The sequence below is a fragment of the Schistocerca americana genome, chromosome 7 (genome assembly GCF_021461395.2).
Source record: "Schistocerca americana isolate TAMUIC-IGC-003095 chromosome 7, iqSchAmer2.1, whole genome shotgun sequence".
Lineage (NCBI taxonomy): Eukaryota > Metazoa > Arthropoda > Insecta > Orthoptera > Acrididae > Schistocerca > Schistocerca americana.
In genome coordinates, this window is record NC_060125.1 from 112,633,441 (window position 1) to 112,654,147 (window position 20,707).

The window sequence follows — 20,707 nt, forward strand, 5'->3', positions numbered from 1 at the left end:
GGGGTCATGGTATTTTATGGGCCATATGGGCATTCTGCAAAGTCGCATTAGGCCTGCTGACAAAGATTGTGTGAGCTTTTTGTACTGATCAGGTACATCCTTCGGTAAAATGTTTGTTTCCCAATGGTGATGCCATGTTCTAGGACGACAGGGACCTGGTTTTGTGAGCATGAGTATGAGTTGTTGCATTTCCCCAGTGTTTGTACATAGTTCCGTGTAGTCAGCGCGTACACAACTTTCCCACTAGAGCGCGCCCCGCTAAGCACAACAGCCCAGGCGCAGAGCTCGTCCGTCTCCGCACTACGAGATGGCGCTCCCATAGAGACGGACCAAATTCTGCTTCCGCCGATCCGCGTATTAATATGTAACGCAGCCAATGAGATTGCTGCTAACGTAGAACCTTTTCTCCTCGCGGATCACACTCGCGCAGTGATACATGAACGCGTGAGGTATTATAACAAGTGTACAGACCTCCGATTAGTCAGTCTGCATTTGTCTGCACCAGTCTGCATTAGTCTGCATTTGTCTGTACCAGTCTATAGTCAAGTTTCAGTCTGCGCCTAATAAGATTACCATATTCCTGTACATAGCCATGAAGATAAATGTATAGACACTTTTGTCAAGTATCAGAGATATATCTGACAATAAGATTAACGTACCAATACCAAAGGAACTTCAGATAGTCAATCGCAAATAGCATTCCAGAACCAAGTTAAGTACTTTTTATACTTGTTATTATTTTAATAAATGTGTGTCAAAATTAATCAAGTTATGTTTAAAGTTGGTCACCGTCAATCCGCTACTCCAAGCGTGCCAGTGGCATTTCTATCGTCTGACCTAACGGCAGAAGATAAACACGCCACGATAAGACACGAGACATATTGCTGACACTCACCTACTTCGTTAGAGCGACAAGTCTAATAATCTGATGATGTGTGTACGGAAGGTCTTACAGTACGCACACCACACCCAGGCCACTACAGTCGCGAGACTTCAGTATTATTGAGCCTTTCCGGTCTACTTTGGAGAAAAGTGTGCACGAACGCTGTCCGCCTAAATCATCGTTATCTCAGCTTGCCACTATTTTGCAAGAAGAATGGTATAAGGTGCGCTCGAAAGACATACACCGTATTGGCCACGATAATGAGTTGTATTGGTGGTGATGGCATTGTTCAGTCCACCTGCTGTGTCGGTGGTACATTGTCTGATAAGTAGTACCCGTGTGCTGCTTCATTTTAGTCAGTGTGCCTGGATGTCTTTTGTGAGCTGCTGATCAGATTACACCAGGTACAGCGTGCGCCGCCGCTCACCTGGTGCATAGGGTAGGTGAGGAAGGTCTCGAGCGAGCGGCCCTGGCACGCCGGCTTGTTCTCGAGGCGCGCCAGCAGCTGAGCGAACGGCGCAGACTGCTTGCACTCCGTCAGCACCTGCAGGCTGTAGTGGTGGTTGCGCACGTACTCCTGGTAGATGCTCAGCATCGGCAGCAGCATGTCGAACAGGTCGCCTGCGCAACACACAAACAGCTTGCTATCATATTAAACTTACCCTTTTCATTACGTCCTGACACTGAACAATTAATTACACTACTGACCATTAAAATTGCTACACCACGAAGATGACGTGCTACAGACGCGAAATTTAACAGACAGGTAGAAGTTGCTGCGATACGCAGATGATTACCTTCTCAGAGCATTCACACAAGGTTGGCGCCGGCGGCGACACCTACAACGTGCTGAAATAAGGAAAGTTTCCAACCGATTTCTCATACACAAACAGCAGTTGACCGGCGTTGCCTGGTGAAACGTTGTGGTGATGCCTCCTGTAAGGAGAAGAAAAGCGCACCATCACGTTTCCGACTTAGATAAATCTCGGATTGTAACCTATCGCGATTGCGGTTTATCGTATCGCGACATTGCAGCTCGCGTTGGTCGAGATCCAATGACTATTAGCAGAATATGGAATCTGTGGGTTCAGGGGGGTAATACGCAACGCAGTGCTGGATCCCAACGGCCTCGTATCACTAGCAGTCGAGATGACAGGCATCTTATCCGCATGGCTGTAACGGCTCGTGCAGCCACGTCTCGATCCCTGAGTCAACAGATGGGGACGTTTGCAAGACAACAACCATCTGCACGCACAGTTCGACGACGTTTGCAGGAGCATGGACTATCAGCTCGGAGACCGTGGCTGCGGTTACCCTTGACGCTGCATCACAGACAGGAGCGCCTGCGATGGTGTACTCAACGACGAACCTGGGTGCACGAATGGCAAAACGTCATTTTTTCGGACGAATCCAGGTTCTGTTTACAGCATCGTGATGGTCGCATCCGTGTTTGGCGGCATCGCGGTGAACGCACATTGGAAGCGGGTACTTTGAACAGTGGACGTTACATTTCAGATGTGTTACGGCCCGTGGCTCTGCCCTTCATTCGTTCCCTGCGAAACCCTACATTATAGCAGGATAATGCACGTAGAAATGTTGGAACACGCGAGGCAATACTGACCTTACGCCTTATCTTAGAAGAAAGATTAAGGATAGGCAAACCTACGTTTCTAGGATTTGTAGACTTAGAGAAAGCTTTTGACAATGTTGACAGTAATACTCTCTTGCAAATTCTGAAGGTGGCAGGGGTAAAATACAGGGAGCGAAAGGCTATTTACAATTTGTACAGAAACCAGATGGCGGTTATAAGAATCGAGGGGCATGAAAGGGAAGCAGTGGTTGGGAAGGGCATGAGACAGGGTTGTAGTCTCTCCCTGATGTTATTCAATCTGTATACTGAGCAAGCAGTAAAGGAAACAAAAGAAAAGTTCGGAGTAGGTATTAAAATCCATGGAGAAGATATAAAAACTTTGAGGTTCGCCGATGACATTGTAATTCTGTCAGAGACAGCAAAGGACTTGGAAGAGTAGTTGAACGGAATGGACAGTGTCTTGAAAGGAGGGTATAAGATGAACATCAACAAAAGCAAAACGAGGATAATGGAATGTAGTCGAATTAAGTCGGATGATGCTGAGGGAATCAGATTAGGAAACGATACACTTAAAGTAGTAAAGGAGTTTTGCTATGTGGGGAGCAAAATAACTGATGATGGTCGAAGTAGAGAGGATATAAAATGTAGACTGGCAATGGCAAGGAGAGCGTTTCTGAAGAAGAGGAATTTGTTAACATCGAGTATTGATTTAAGTGTCAGGAAGTCGTTTCTGGAAGTATTTGTATGGAGTTTGGCCATGTATGGAAGTGAAACATGGACGATAAATAGTTTGGACAAGAAGAGAATAGAAGCTTTCGAAATATGGTGATACAGAAGAATGCTGAAGATTAGATGAGTAAATCACGTAACTAATGAGGAGGTATTGAACAGAATAGGGGAGAAGAGGAGTTTGTGGCACAACTGGGCTAGAAGACGGGATCGGGTGGTAGGACATGTTCTGAGGCATCAAGGGATCACCAATTTAGCATTGGAGGGCAAAGTGGGGGGTAAAAATCGTAAAGGGAGACCAAGACATGAATACACTAAGCAGATTCAGAAGAATGTAAGTTGCAGTAAGTACTGGGAGATGAAGAAGTTTGCACAGGATAGAGTAGCATGGAGAGCTGCATCAAACCAGTCTCAGGACTGAAGACCACAACAACAAACAATGCACGACCGCATGTTGCAGGTCCTGTACGGGCCTTTTTGGATACAGAAAGTGTTCTATTGCTACCCTGGCCAGCACATTGTTCAGATCTCTCACCAATTGAAAACATCTGGTCAATGGTGGCCGAGCAACTGGCTCGTCACAATACGCCAGTCACTACTCTTGCGGAACTCGTTTTGGAGCTGCATGGGCAACTGTACCTGTACACGCCATCCAAGCTGTGTTCGACTCAATGCCCAGGCGTATGAAGGCCGTTATTACGGCCAGAGGTGTTTTTTCTGGGTACTGATTTCTCGGGATCTATGCACCCAAATTGCTTGAAAATGTAATCACATGTCAGTTCTAGTATAATATATTTGTCCGATGAATACCCGTTTTTAATCTGTATTTCTTCTTGGTGTAGCAATTTTAATGGCCAGTAGTGTAGTTTCCAATCTTCTCGAAGCACGGTGAAGAGTCATTCCGGTAGTTCACAGCACCTATTGTAGACATCGAGAAGTGAACAAATGAAGAGTGTTAATATTACGAGTTTTTGTTCATGTTAACTATTTTTGTCTTATTACGTCGCACGTTAACGGTGAACCGTCCAGAGCAGAAACTGAGGGGCCCCCACCACGAGACGGCTTCACCTCCTGTCACCTACTGAGGCAGCAAGCAATGGCACCGGCTCGCGGTTGTCGGACATCTGGAACGAACTAGGCGTTCTTACCCGCTCTCGGCGCGCCGGTTGGCGAAGTCCTCCGCTTACAATATCGTGGTGAGTGCCATCCAGTCTTTCTCAAAAGATTTTACAGAAACCACTCATTACAAAAAATTTGGTTTTCACATTACTTATAGCTTTACATGTCCTTCGTGGTGAAATGCCCGTCGTCTCAAAAATGGCGACACTCATTGTATACATTTAAGTAAGACACCGTGCGACGATCGAAAAATTTTCAGTGAAAAATAGGGTTCGCTACGATATTGTCTTTGGCTCATATTACGCCATATGTTGATGTGAAATGTTGATGTGTATGAAATTAAGTAATGTATTGAATTTTTTTTTAGACCTGGGAGAAATGTTCTACCTGTCTCCAACCTAGAGAAAATCTATTTTATGTAACATATTCGCTTCCGATCGAATGCTCGCTAGTTTGAAATATAGTCCATATCTCTTAAACCATTCGAGATATCGAGACCTTCGCAAATGACATGAAATAAAAAAGGAGAGAATTCTGCCATACGAAACTTTCTTATCTACGTCGATATAGCCAAATCTGTAGATTTTTTTTTCTCTCCTGTCCTGTAATTTTTTTTGAACTTATCCATAGCTTGTTACAAGAGAAATGGTTAGTTTGAAAATAAATCTGAAATTTCTTCTCTCGTGTTACTGCAAACAAACACAATGAGGTTTTCAGCAAGGTATTGATCTCTGTGGTCCCCTGTTGCTTCGTTAATAAGATTTAAAGATTCTGTCGCAATACCTACTGCAGGGTGAGTGTGATTTTAACCTTAATGAGTAACCTCAAGTGTTTCTTAAAGTAATGACTATCATGTTTTCGTAAGCTTTTTATCCATAAATAAACATGCATCAAATTTGGTTTTCTAACAGAATAACACTGCATTTTTGTTGCAGAGTAGAACTGACAGAATAAAACACTTTCGTAATTTTGAAGGTGTGAACATATTGGCTACTTACAGAACCCTGCCAACTATTCGTCAATTTTAACATCACTGATGAATTACAGAAGATTCACTCGCTCACTCTGTGCAAGGATAGGAACAGAAAGATGGTACGCTATTTACTGTATTTTTCCATATGTCAAAGAGAACCAATGTCAAGAAATAACATTTTGGTAAGACTGAGAACCACATATTCATTTTTATACACCGGAATGCAGGACTCCATTAGAATTGCATCAGAATTAGCGATCTGTTTTCATTTGACTCATTAAACATTTTTCCTTCAGAGAAGTCTGTTCAGTGCAAATTTTGAGTAATGCATACGACACATCTGTCTAGATGCCACGTTACATTTTGCTATGTTTACCAAAACACAGCAGAAACTGAACAAAGAGATGCCAATCAACCAAAGGCGAGAACCCGCCGCTGTTGCAGCAGAAGCAATCTGACAATGACGGAAATACACGATCGGATTATAGTGTGAATCGCAGGTGCATGATTAAGAACTACTGCACAACCTTGTTCTTGCAATGTTAAAGAAAAAGTCTGGTAAGAGAGAATTATACTCTCGCTGTGTATCTTAATAATAAACTATCTTTCCATTTACGCCTAAAATCATTATCTTTTTCCATATCTGTTTTTGTTTGGGAAAAGAAATGAAGTTTAACGTACCATCTAGATGAATGTACCGTCTGTATTACTCAACAATCGTCACTGATGACAGTTCTGGAAGTCTAACAAGTCAGATGAAAATTAATCGCCAGTTCTGTTGTAATTTCAGGGGAATCCTGTAACCCAGTGTATCTTTACCAATGAAGCTGGAACTCAAACTTGCCAACTGATTTTATTTATACACTCCAGTTATCCTTTACATATGAAAAAGTACAGTAAATAGTGTAGTATCTGTCCGTTCCAGCTCCTACCCATGGATTGGAGTTACGTGGCCTTTGCGTAGTAGATATTTAGTCTAATTTTCATCAGCATTGCTTTTGTCGGCTAAACCAGACTCTACCATCGCAGAGTGAAGCGGCAGACAACTTGAAGCCTATCCAGGTAGGTGGACAAGATTGTTTAAAAGACAGTGAGAGCACAACCCGCCCCACCACAGGTTGCCGTATATCAGGGGCAGGCACGCATTCAATGGCAAAGCTATTGTTCACCTTTGATTGATAGGTCCGTAAGCTATTGTTCTACAAAGTGGATTGTGACTCCCTGGGGTTAATTCACTAGCTTGGTAGTAAAGGATGTTGTGTGCAATAGTGCAGTTCATGACTTGAGTTCATGGCTTGTAGAAAATAAACTAACGCCAAAACGCGGTAACACTCAGTTTTTACAGTTTATAACACACAATTCAACAAAACCCGACGTTTTAATTTCACGGAATGGGCGTATGATTAGTGAAACTGAAAAGTTCAGATTTCTAGGTGTTCAGATAGATAGTAAACTGTCGTCGAAAGCGCACGTTCAGGATCTTGTTCAACGACCTAATGCTGCCATTTTTACTGTTCGAACGGTATGTGAATTGCGTGATCGTTCGACACGAAAATTAGTCTACTTCGCTTATTTTTCATTCGCTTATGTCGTATGGTATTATATTCTGGGGTACATCTTCCCATTCTAAAAGGATATATTTGACTCAGAAACGGACGGTTCAGGCAATAAGTCGTGTAAGTTCACGAAACTCTTGTCGACCCCTGTTCACGTGTCTGGGTATTTTGACATTGGCCTCTCAATATGTATATTCCTTACTGTCATTTCTTGTCAACAATATTAGCATATTCCCACGAATAAGCAGCTTTCACTCGGTTAATACTCGGCAAAAATCAAACCTGCATTTGGATCGGACTTCCTTAACTCGTGTGCAAAAAGGTGTGCAGTATACTGCTGCATCCACTTTCAATAAGCTACCACTCGAATTCAAAAATCTTAGCAGTATTTCACGCGCTTTCAAATCTAAACTGAAGAGTTTCCTCATGGGACACTCCTATTCTGTCGAGGAATCCCTTGAAAAAGTAAGCTGATTTTCTTGTTGTATTGTTGATTGCGGTTACTTGAAGTTCTGAATTGCCTTTTTCGGGTTCATAAACATTTTATTTTTATCTGTTATTACTTTTATGTTGCAATTTCATGTACTGACACTGGTGGTATGTTCACGTGCTACTGTCGTAAAAATCTACCGAAAGTGGTAGGACAGTGAAACCACCACTAGGCGGTAATTGGTTGGACATTCACGTCTCTTCACAGAACGGAGGCTCGTCTGCTCTGTAAAGTAGGATACATGGTAATCTGTGGTATTTCTAGAATGAGATTTTCACTCTGCAGCGGAGTGTGCGCTGATATGAAACTTTCTGGCAGATTAAAACTGTGTGCCCGACCGAGACTCGAACTCGGGACCTTTGCCTTTCGCGGGCAAGTGCTCTACCAACTGAGCTACCGAAGCACGACTCACGCCCGGTACTCACAGCTTTACTTCTGCCAGTATCTCGTCTCCTACCTTCCAAACTTTATAGAAGCTCTCCTGCGAACCTTGCAGAACTAGCACTCCTGAAAGAAAGGATATAGCGGTATTTCTGGCTAAAGAGCACAATGTTGGAGCACACACAAGTGTTTCGGAGCACACCGTTCATCGTACATTGTTGAACATGGAACTCTGCAGCAGAGCGCACCCACGCGTCAATTACTGTTGCAATGGGCACGGGACCATCGGGATTCGGCCGTCGATCAATGGAAACGTGTCGGCTCTTCAGGTGAATCACATTTCTGCTACACTACGTCGCTGGTCGTCTCCACAAACGGCTTCATCGAGGTGAACGTTGGTTCGAAACCTGCAGCGCGACACGGACGCAGGCTTGTGGGAGCAGTATTACGCTATCGGAGACATTGGAACCTGTGCTGGTAATCGAAGACACTCAGACAGATGCGAACCACGTGCAACCCTTCTTGCTTGATGTCAGCCCTGGCGGCGATGTCATCTTGCAGCAGTATAACTGTCGATGTCTCGGAGCCACAGCCGTGTTACAGTGGTTTTAAGAGCACTATAGTAAGTTCCCGTTGATATCTCTGCGACCATATTCACCTGATGTAGATCCAATGGAACTCGTCTGGGTCGTTATCCGGAGCCATCACCGCGTACGCAAATCGGAGTCCAGAAACCTATCAACTAACTGTCGGATCCCTGGTACGCAGAATGTGTGATGTATTTTGTTTCAAAAGCGGACAGTCAAGCTACTAATTAGATTGTCGTAATGTTTTGCCTCACCAGTGTATGTCTTTGTTATTAACTTAGATTAAACACATATACACTCCTGGAAATGGAAAAAAGAACACATTGACACCGGTGTGTCAGACCCACCATACTTGCTCCGGACACTGCGAGAGGGCTGTACAAGCAATGATCACACGCACGGCACAGCGGACACACCAGGAACCGCGGTGTTGGCCGTCGAATGGCGCTAGCTGCGCAGCATTTGTGCACCGCCGCCGTCAGTGTCAGCCAGTTTGCCGTGGCATACGGAGCTCCATCGCAGTCTTTAACACTGGTAGCATGCCGCGACAGCGTGGACGTGAACCGTATGTGCAGTTGACGGACTTTGAGCGAGGGCGTATAGTGGGCTTGCGGGAGGCCGGGTGGACGTACCGCCGAATTGCTCAACACGTGGGGCGTGAGGTCTCCACAGTACATCGATGTTGTCGCCAGTGGTCGGCGGAAGGTGCACGTGCCCGTCGACCTGGGACCGGACCGCAGCGACGCACGGATGCACGCCAAGACCGTAGGATCCTACGCAGTGCCGTAGGGGACCGCACCGCCACTTCCCAGCAAATTAGGGACACTGTTGCTCCTGGGGTATCGGCGAGGACCATTCGCAACCGTCTCCATGAAGCTGGGCTACGGTCCCGCACACCGTTAGGCCGTCTTCCGCTCACGCCCCAACATCGTGCAGCCCGCCTCCAGTGGTGTCGCGACAGGCGTGAATGGAGGGACGAATGGAGACGTGTCGTCTTCAGCGATGAGAGTCGCTTCTGCCTTGGTGCCAATGATGGTCGTATGCGTGTTTGGCGCCGTGCAGGTGAGCGCCACAATCAGGACTGCATACGACCGAGGCACACAGGGCCAACACCCGGCATCATGGTGTGGGGAGCGATCTCCTACACTGGCCGTACACCACTGGTGATCGTCGAGGGGACACTGAATAGTGCACGGTACATCCAAACCGTCATTGAACCCATCGTTCTACCATTCCTAGACCGGCAAGGGAACTTGCTGTTCCAACAGGACAATGCACGTCCGCATGTATCCCGTGCCACCCAACGTGCTCTAGAAGGTGTAAGTCAACTACCCTGGCCAGCAAGATCTCCGGATCTGTCCCCCATTGAGCATGTTTGGGACTGGATGAAGCGTCGTCTCACGCGGTCTGCACGTCCAGCACGAACGCTGGTCCAACTAAGGCGCCAGGTGGAAATGGCATGGCAAGCCGTTCCACAGGACTACATCCAGCATCTCTACGATCGTCTCCATGGGAGAATAGCAGCCTGCATTGCTGCGAAAGGTGGATATACACTGTACTAGTGCCGACATTGTGCATGCTCTGTTGCCTGTGTCTATGTGCCTGTGGTTCTGTCAGTGTGATCATGTGATGTATCTGACCCCAGGAATGTGTCAATAAAGTTTCCCCTTCCTGGGACAATGAATTCACGGTGTTCTTATTTCAATTTCCAGGAGTGTATTATGTAAGTTTGCGAAGCAGACTTGGATGGAATATTACGTCTATTTTTATTTTAGCGCAAGGAGGTAAATATTTCGTTGTGTTCAAAGCAGAGAGAGAATATCAAATATAATCTGCCATATTTTGAACAGTAAAACGAGCAAACCTAAGATAAACATTTAAGATGCAAAGAAGAATGGACAGGTAAATGCTGCGTTCAATATGTTCTCATATAAACTGGATGTGTCGGCAGATGTTAAACCGAAAAATTCATAAAAAGAGACGTGTTGTATTTCTTCTTGACCACAAAAAATCTAAAATTCACTAAAGAGACACAAATACCTTCTGACTAATCAATATAAAACTCACTAAAAAGCCACATAGTTAACATGAAAAGCATTATAACTTAATTTTGCTTCATATTTACTTTCCCGCGCTATAACTGGTAATGCATCAGTGCTAAGCACACACTTGTAACCACGGAGGAATTAGTTTACGTAAAACGTCACGAGGATACATCAACTGGAAACGTTCGACAATCATTACATCAAGAGGAGCTGGGCATAGTCAGTTATCAGACTATGCAATATTCGATGTGCATTAGCTTGATAATGAAGTGAACTTGAGTTAGTCTTCTATCAGATTACTGGCTGTGCCGCTCAATATTATCTGATGCAGAATTTGCGCTATTGCGACGGCCATCATTCGTGACCCAAAGCTCACTCTGGTAATTATAGCCATTACGCCTAAATCCAACATCACCAACAAACTGCGTGACTGTGAATTACTAACCTATTGCTACAGTAAGTGGATGAGGCGTTAGATAACAAATAACTCCGGACATTTACGATGACGAGATGAAAAAGTCTTGGCCTGTCACAGTTATGGAGTAAGTATCCCGGGCACTTCATTTTAGTTACGTTCACATACGTTTCGCAATGACGTAAGTAAAAAAAATCAGCATCTGATTTACATTTTTGTTTATACGCTTTGTTGACGCAGTCTTGGTGTGCATGGTCTGTTCACTGGAATACCTCGCCGTAACAAGATTTCCGGTTGTGCATGAATCACAGTAAGGGGTGATCACTGATAAATGTTGGTAAGGTTCTTCTCCTTATTGTGGACGATTCATAATCGGAGGGCAATCACTGATGAGTGTTGGGAAGGTTTCTCTGAGCAGTGAAATATCGGCCAGCCGAATTCAACGTGGTTGTATTTCTCCTTGCAATGACCAACGCAAGAGGATTGTATTCACAGATAGGAATATGAGATGCAATTAAAAATGAATCGTAAACGTTATATGCCTCTTTTTGGAGGGATGGAAGCTATGAAATCGGTTTTTAATTGGATGATGGCTTTGATGTCTCTATTTCTGTGTATGCGTGCCGCTACTGAATGTTTCAGACCGTCATGTAATACGCGTGGAGTCAGTGACTTACTGGAAACAAAGCTCTAGCTTAACCCTACCAACTTGGCACGAAGCTTTTAACATTTCGCTGAAAACTCTGTCACAGTCAGAAGCATGATCAGTTTCTAGTGAATAACGATCTCTACCAGTCGTGTGGACAGAGGTTGGTGGAGTAAATCTAATTACCTTGAATTTGTTTACCCCATTGTTTGTCGCCACTCTACAGAAGAAGTTATTGAATTTTGTCGCTAATGATTACACTGTGTCGTAATTTCTGTCACAGCTGTTACAAGGGAACTCAGTTTCATTCGCTTCACTGTTTTGTTTGTTTCATGTTCGAAAATCTTCCAGTCTACTTTTGATTTATCCGTAGACTGTTTCATTTTTTCTGTGTATTACTGTGTTTTGATTTTTTGATAACAGGCAGCAGAATACCACAGCACATGCAGTCATCTAGCTTTAGCTTTTCATTATCTCTAGTAATGAGGCAGAATAATTCGTTCGTTGTTCTTGGCATCAAATATTTTGATCCCACCATTACACCTATTTTTAAAAACTATTCCCTTGTTTGTTTTATTAGAAAACTGAACTCAAAATAAAGAAAGAATGTAGTACAGAAAGACTTAATTTTTTCATCGACAGTGCATGGTTCAAAAATTTCTTTCTTCTGTTCATGTCACAAACTTTCTGTAAAAAAAGTGCCAGTCATTACGTGTTTATTACCCACATACTTCATTTCGTGTGACCGAGCGGGCTGGCGCACTGGTCAGCAAACTGAACTCTCATTCGGGAGGACGACGGTTCATAGCCCCGTCCAGCAATGCATATAGGGTTTCCGCGATTTCCCTTAATCGCACCAGGCAAATGCCGGAATGGTTCCTTCGAACTGGGCAAAGCCGATTTCATTCCCCATCCTTTCGTAATCTGAGCTTGTGGTCCGTCTCTAATGACCGCGCTGTGACGGGACGTTAAAGACTGATCTTCCTTCCTTCCTTCTTTTTATATCGTGACATTGGCATGTTTTACTGTTAGCAACTAACTAGCACTGTAACATAAAACTTGTACTATCGCTTTTACATTGAAATGACTGAAGGTTATGGGTCTTTATACAAGTTGTTAATGGCTATTGAATCTAAGGCCTTCAGCCGTCGTTGATACATTTACTGTTGGAAATAATGCAAAGTGGCCATGAGCAACTATGGGTTCCTACAAACACTATTATCATGCAAAAAACCAACAATGTGGTCTCAAGTGAAGTCTGTGTGAGCTTTCCAAGACTCCATCTCACTGTATGATGATACATATTTTCTGCTAGTGCCCTGAAAACTGCCACATGATGGTGTGTTTTCAAGTAGTCTGTTGAGGTCAAAGAGCAACACACGCCAACGGCAACGAGAAGAGTGCTCGATCGAGAAGCATGGAGCCTAATTAAGTTTATCAGTCTCTTAATGCAGTACATTAAGATTTTTATCGAACTGCACAGCAGTTGAAAGGTAGCTGTACCTTCCGCAACTGTAAATTATCAGAAATTGTACGTTGTCTATGTGCGATTGTCTGACGGCAAATTCTTGTTTCTGCACATATAGACAGACACATCTCTGTCTTCTCCCTTGCTTGCAATTCACTGACTTGCACATACGTACATACCTCTCTGCGTTTTCGGTAAGCTTGCTGCGTGCTTTTGTAATATCTCTTTATATTCTACTAATCATCCCTGCACAATTCTATGAGTGAATTACGTTTCCTACTTGACCATCTATATACTCGCAGAATCGATGCGCAAAGTAGTACAGTACTATTACTATTCCATGAGCGCATAATTAATCTTTGTAATATTCTCTCTGGTTTGTTGAGAGGACTTCTAGGATCTTCTCCGTGCCGAATAACCGCATTAAATAATTGTAATTTTGCTATCGAGATAACTGGAAGAAAGAGATTGAAAATATATTGTATGCTACGCAAGAAAATATTTACTGAGCATTTACACCAAAGGTGTGTAAGGAATTTCAATATATATGTATTCTCTAATTAGAAATTTGCACGGAGGTGTCGTTTCGTTGGTAATCAGAAGCAAACTTCCGATGAATTGGAAACGAACCTGCAATTATTAGATGCAAGAGCTCCATTATTTCATCGGATGATTAAACTCTATCAAAGCTTGATCTGAGGTTTCCCGACTGACTACGCAACGCAAGAAAACCAAGTCATTTTATTTATACAGGACTGCAGATCGCTTCGAATCATCGAGACTGCGGACAAGAAGAGTCATCGTCCGATTCTGATTAAACAAGTAAAGCTTAATTATAACTTTCTTGAGCGACTGTGATGACTGTGATATGGCTGCTTATGAATGAGATCATTAATAAAATACTAATAACTAACTTTCCTCCTCACCAGCAACCAGTATAAACACAATATTAATTAAAATTATACTGTGTCAGAAGACTCCACGCCGGCTATAGGCTCGAACAGAACCCGTCGGCCTGAGGCATTATGGTGGGAATTTCTGTCAGTGCTAGTCACAGCTACAAACGTGCAGTCAGCAATACACACTCACAGGATGCGTAATTATGAAAAAGATTGCATCACTTTTTTTGAAGAAGGTTTAACTCTTGCTCTTTAGTTGAAATGACTTCATTTGCTCGCGCTTATACAGGGTGTTACAAAAAGGTACGGCCAAACTTTCAGGAAACATTTCTCACACACAAAGAAATAAAATATGTTATGTGGACATGTGTCCGGAAACGCTTACTTTCCATGTTAGAGCTCATTTTATTACTTCTCTTCAAATCACATTAATCATGGAATGGAAACACACAGCAACACAACGTACCAGCGTGACTTCAAACACTTTGTTACAGGAAATGTTCAAAATGTCCTCCGTTAGCGAGGATACATGCATCCACCCTCCGTCGCATGGAATCCCTGATGCGCTGATGCAGCCCTGGAGAATGGCGTATTGTATCACAGCCGTCCACAATACGAGCACGAAGAGTCTCTACATTTGGTGCCGGGGTTGCGTAGACAAGAGCTTTCAAATGCCCCCATAAATGAAAGTCAAGAGGGTTGAGGTCAGGAGGGCGTGCAGGCCATGGAATTGGTCCGCCTCTACCAATCCATCGGTCACCGAATCTGTTGTTGAGAAGCGTACGAACACTTCGACTGAAATGTGCAGGAGCTCCATCGTGCATGAACCACATGTTGTGTCGTACTTGTAAAGGCACATGTTCTAGCAGCACAGGTAGAGTATCCCATATGAAATCATGATAACGTGCTCCATTGAGCGTAGGTGGAAGAACATGGGGCCCAATCAAGACATCACCAACAATGCCTGCCCAAACGTTCACAAAAAACGTAGAGCAATGAGTCGCATGTCAACACAAGCACCGAAGTCAACATTACCTTCCTTCAATTGGGCCAACTGGCGGTGAATCGAGGAAGTACAGTACATACTGACGAAACTAAAATGAGCTCTAACATGGAAATTAAGCGTTTCCGGACACATGTCGACATAACACAGGGCCGGCCAGAAATTCTGCACGCGTGCGGTGCTCCTGCACATGTGCAACTTCCGGGTCACAGCGTGCACGCCGCAGCCATCAGCGTTCATGCAGTGCGTGTTTCTACGCACACATGTCGCTTTATCCACTTGCTGGGATACTCTGTTCCGGCGCATTCTAGTGCGCTTTCCACGGCTTGCAAGCCAACCTGTATTAAACGTTTAAAATACTGTCACAGTCCAGTCATTGCGACGTCTACTTTTATGTTAAGAATTTAACATGATAATCGAGTTGATGTGTCTCATTCATTTTCTTAAGGACATTTAATTTTGCTTGCCGTTCCTCACTGTTGAGTACACTACACTCGTCTTTGTGATATGTATTGTAGTGCGTTTCAATTGAAAACTTACGCTGGCCGCCTATTATTCGGCGGCATAGCAAACACTGAGTTTTCACCAACGGCTACAAAAAAGAATTGCAGTTCCCAGTCATTTTTAAACGACTGAGAACATAGATCTTCCGTCCTTTGCTTTTTCACAGTACCTGCCATTTCTCAGTACTTCTCTGTTAAGGTTGCGGTTACCAGGGGTAAACGAGACTGGGTATGTTGCGCTCTTGCTTGTACCACATAAACAGGGAAGTGGAGCCGCCACCGGTCATTTAGGACACACGTCTAATAACAGATGTCGCTGTCGCACACGTGCGCACATGTTTGCACATGCGAAGCGTTTGGCCGGCCCTGACATAACATCTTTTCTTTATTTGGGTGTGAGGAATGTTTCCTGAAAGTTTGGCCGTACCTTTTTGTAACACCCTGTATATGTTCATCGATTATTTTTGCTTTTGTAACGAGCTACTTCCGACGTAACATTGCTTCAAAGTTGTAAAATTTGACTCTTAAAGTCATTGCCCGTACAAAAGTGCGAGTTTTGTAAGTCGAAGTCACTACATTTCTTATTACGAACAGTATAAGTCTGCTGAAATATCTATAGTTTTTTACACTACAGCGACCTTGCGCGAAAGCGGTAGTGTTGCAAAATGCTTTGCCTATCACGGTAACCATTTGATTTCTGTTTCTGAAAGTATATGACAGATGTGTGAATCTTTCATACAGTCCTCGAATTAGGACGGTGAACAAGAGTGTCTCGGCACGGAGAGGAGTGAACACGCTCGTCGAGTTTCGAAATGTGGAAACGCGCCTCCACAGTTAACAGGCGATGTAGTAAATTTGGAAGAGAGCGAAAATATTGTGCCCATTCTCGCGACGGCGTCAGCAGGAACTGCGAGCGCGCCGACCTAATCCCGCTAAGAGGCGCGCGGCGCCGCCTCTGTTGCCGCAGCACCGGCTGCCGGCTGCCGGCTGCCGACGTCGGCTGCTGGGGCGCGCTGCGCTCACGTGACGGCCCACCTGCCGAATCTCAGTTCGCAGGTGCTGGCCGAGTTGTAGCGCAAGTGTCGTTCCTAGACATGCACAGACGGGAAGGAAGGATCCCATCTGACCGTCTGACCGTCAGGAGACCACGATTCTCTGCGGTGGGGGAAAGGGGGGGGGGGGGTGCGCACATTTATTTATTATGAAAATCACGTACAGTACTCGTACAATGAAACAAAAACGTGCTCTTTTTATGCTCTAGTTTAGACTTGAGACTACCGATGACACAAAATGGTTCAAATGGCTCTGAGCACTGTTGTTGTTGTTGTTGTTGTTGTTGTTGTGGTCTTCAGTCCTGAGGCTGGTTTGATGCAGCTCTCCATGCTACTCTATCCTGTGCAAGCTTCTTCATCTCCCAGTACTTACTGCAACCCACATCCTTCTGAATCTGCATCGTGTATTCATCTCTTGGTCTCCCTCTACGATTTTTACACTCCACGCTGCCCTCCAATACTAAATTGGTGATCCCTTGATGCCTGAGAACATGTCCTACCAACCGGTCCCTTCTCCTTGTCAAGCTGCGCCACAAACTCCTTCTTGACACTTAAATCTATACTCGATGTTAAGAAATTCCTCTTCTTCAGAAACGCTTTCCTTGCCATTGCCAGTCTACATTTTATATCCTCTCTACTTCGACCATCATTGTGCTCCCCAAATAGCAAAACTTCTTTACTACTTTAAGTGTCCCATTTCCTAATCTAATTCCCTCAACCCGACTTAATTCGACTACATTCCATTATCCTCGTTTTGTTGATGTTCATCTTATATCCTCCTTTCTAGACACTGTCCATTCCGTTCAACTGCTCTTCCAAGTCCTTTGCTGTTTCTGTCAGAATTACAATGTCATCGGCGAACCTCAAAGTTTTTATTTCTTCTCCATGGATTTTGAGACCTACTCCGAATTTTTTTTTTGTTTCCTTTACTGCTTGCTCAATATACAGATTGAATAACATCGGAGAGAGGCTACAACCCTGTCTCACTCCTTTCCCAACCACTGCTTCCCTTTCATGCCCCTCGACTCTGATAACTGCCATCTGGTTTCTGTACAAATTGTAAATAGCCTTTCGCTCTCTGTATTTTACCCCTGCCACCTATAGAATTTGAAAGAGAGTATTCCAGTCAACATTGTCAAAAGCTTTCTCTATGTCTACAAATGCTAGAAACGTACGTTTGCCTTTCCTTTCTTGTAAGATAACTCGTAAGGTCAGTATTGCCTCACGTGTTCTACGGAATCCAAACTGATCTTCCCCGAGGTCGGCTTCTACCAGTTTTTCCATTCGTCTGTAAACAATTCGCGTTAGTATTTTGCAGCCATGACTTATTATTATCTGAGCACTATGGTACTTAATATCTGAGATCATCAGTCCCCTAGAACTTAGAACTACTTAAACCTAACTGACCTAAGGACGTCACACATCCAGGCCCGAGGCAGGATTCGAACCTGCGACCGTAGCGGTCGCGCGGTTCCAGACTGAAGCGCCTACAAGCGCTCGGTCACAACGGCCGGCACCGATGACACACATTCATATTATTAAATCTCATCTTTGCCCGTGTTTAGATTCTCTGAGAACAAAACTGAAGCTTCTGACAAGTACAGAGGTTGAAGAACGACTTACTCGTACAGTGCTGGCCATCAAAACCGCGAGTCCACGAAGGCGGCATGTAACAATCGTCGATGTGAGATGAAGTGCACTACACGTACAGGTTATGTTTGGCATTTAAGGGTAACTGCACCAAGTAGACGCACGTTGCACAAATACAGTCGTTCAGAAACCGCACACGAATGCTGTACGTTTGTCAGAAGCTGGTGAAGCGGCCCGCGTCAGGAAGAAAAACGGCTTTTGAAAAACGACATTTTGTCAATGAAGTGAGTGAGTATTTATAGACGTAATCACATTCTTATGATACAGTCGTAACCGGTTTCTGAAATACAATGACCATATTCAGATTCTACAACAACACTATATGTATTTCGTATAAATTTAGTTGGACTACTAACAAGCCTCCCGAAGTTAAGCGCTGTCGGGAGTGGTCGGCACTTGGATGGGTGACCATCCAGTCCGCCATGCGCTGTTGCCATTTTTCGGGGTGCACTCAGCCTCGTGATGCCATTTAAGGAGCTACTCGACCGAATAGTAGCGGCTTCGGTCAAGAATACCATCATAACGACCGGGAGAGCGGTGTGCTGACCCCGCGCCCCTCCTATCCGCATCGTCCACTGATGATGACACGGCGGTCGGATGGTCCCGGTAGCCAGCTCGTGGCCTGATGACAGAGTACTAACCTGCCTCGCTACTTATTGCACATATTTTTAGGTTTTAATATAAATTTTCTTTTGTATTATAGAATCTGAAGATGGTCATTGTACGGCCGAAAAGGGTTATGACTGCGACAGAGGGCAGTGCGGATGTTTTTGGTACCTCCCAAAGAAGTTTGATTGGGGAAAACAACCTACCGAGCTGTACGTTTAAGCGACGCAGTCAACAGCCTGGTAAAGATCTTTGTTTCGCTGTTGAGTAACGTCAAGGGAATCGCATTTACCGAGGCTTGGAGGTAGGAATTAGGAAACCATCGAGGAAACCATCTGCAATCGGCACGAAAGGTGACATAGTGACATAAGGTCTTGAGAAATTTCCTTCCACACTGGCGCCAGAAGAGGACCAGACGTCTGATAAAACTCCAGTGGGAGGCCATCAGGGCCTTTTCGTAGAACCTGCCTGGATAGCGCGTTGCACTTCGTCCTCCGGTAACAATCACATCCATCGTCGCATCGACGGGAACCGAGACAAAGGATAGTCTGGAGACCGTCGTAATGTTGGCAGGGCAGTGAGTGACGTTGTTCAGAGTACTGCGTAACGCAACGAGCATGGAGGGCAGACCCGATATCCTGTTGGGCATCAGAATGCTGTCCATCATCACTCGCAAGAACATTAATCAAATTCCTCCGACGGTGGCGTCGTTCCGCTGTGCCATGATACACAGATGAACGCTCTTGCACTAACCCCCTGTGTGTGCGCACCCTGACCATGCCTCCTTCAAGGTGGCGGCGAGATAGGGATGTAAGCTGTGCCTTAGCACGTTTCGCCATCTCCTGGCGCTCTGGCGAATGCGGCATCATAGTACATTTCCGGGGAATGGTGAAATAGAATTCCCGAGTCCGTCGCACCACGCTGCAACCTCCCTTTCATAACCAATCAAGGCCTTGTGGAGAGCAGGCTTTGCACAGAGCACCAACCATGACAGGCCAGACTGAAAGGCATCGCGGCGTCGACGACATGCTGCCCACATGGTCTCGATGAGCGGCCAGCAGTCCGGTGAAATAAGGTGGATCGTGTTCAGTTTCCATGGTCCATGGCAGCGCCACACACTTTGGCGGCACTGACTGATGGCGCAGATATATGCGTCATGGTGAGAGAACGCAGTGGGCCAGACTTCAGCAGCCTGCACGTCACTGACAGTATCGCGGGCCAGGTAAACGGGATTGAGTCGGCTGGAAGATTGGCTAGTGAAATGCATAAACCCCGGACGATCGCCATGAACATGCGGGTGCTGGAGAATTGTCGCTAGCGCCGCTCACTGAGAGTGGCGTGGTAGTTGGTTTTCGGGTGCCTGCGTGCGGTTGAAATCACCTCCCATTATCAATGCATCCTGAGGGATCCTGACGCCACTATACGTTAGAGCGATACCTCTGCCATCAGGGAGACAGGCTGAGCAGTGCACGGCTCGTGTTAATGCCATTTATTATTTGTCATCGTCCATTACCGTATTGCCGCCTCGTTTTCTTATTTCATTTACTGGCGTCACTAATTTCCTGCCTCACTGGCCCGTGAGCGGCAGCAATAGCGCGTATCGATAAGTGCACTGTCGTACCATCTCTGGAGCGACCGATAGTATTTCCGGGTCGTCGTGTGTCTGGCAGTCAGTTGCAAACGGACCAGCAGGACACTTGGGGACGGACCATCACTGTAGTCGGGACGCAGCAGCAGTGAAGTTGGGGGACGGAGCGCCGGTGAGACGCCGACACATGAACTGTCCGACGGAGGGAGATGGGAGCGGGACCACCGTTGGTTGGTCGTTAGGTTGGTCGTCTCATGGGCCGACATATGCTTGGCCCTTTCACGTTTCCGGGCCTGGGCAGTCGGTCGGTTGGCGTGGAGCAGCGACGAAATCTCCGTGGCTCGTGTCTAGCCGGGGCCTGGCGACGTCCACGCGCGGTGGGAGTGTGAGGGGCTGTTCCCATTGCTACGAGCTCCGTGGCTCAGCGATCCCGGACACGAAAGATAAGTTATCCTGTAGCTTGGTCCGTTGACTGTTGGTCGGTTGGGTTGTCGTCGGATCGTGAACGGTTGGCCCGACTGCC

At 45.3% G+C, this 20,707-nt stretch overlaps 1 protein-coding gene across 1 annotated transcript in view; it reads right to left on the reverse strand.

The window, feature by feature from the left end:
• LOC124622752 (ras-specific guanine nucleotide-releasing factor 2-like) overlaps nt 1-20,707 on the reverse strand; it is an 898,440-nt gene that overhangs the window by 842,813 nt on the left and 34,920 nt on the right. The window contains exon 4 of the mRNA XM_047148541.1: nt 1,311-1,504. Coding sequence (XP_047004497.1) covers nt 1,311-1,504 — 194 coding nt within the window. The remainder of the gene's footprint in view (nt 1-1,310; nt 1,505-20,707) is intronic.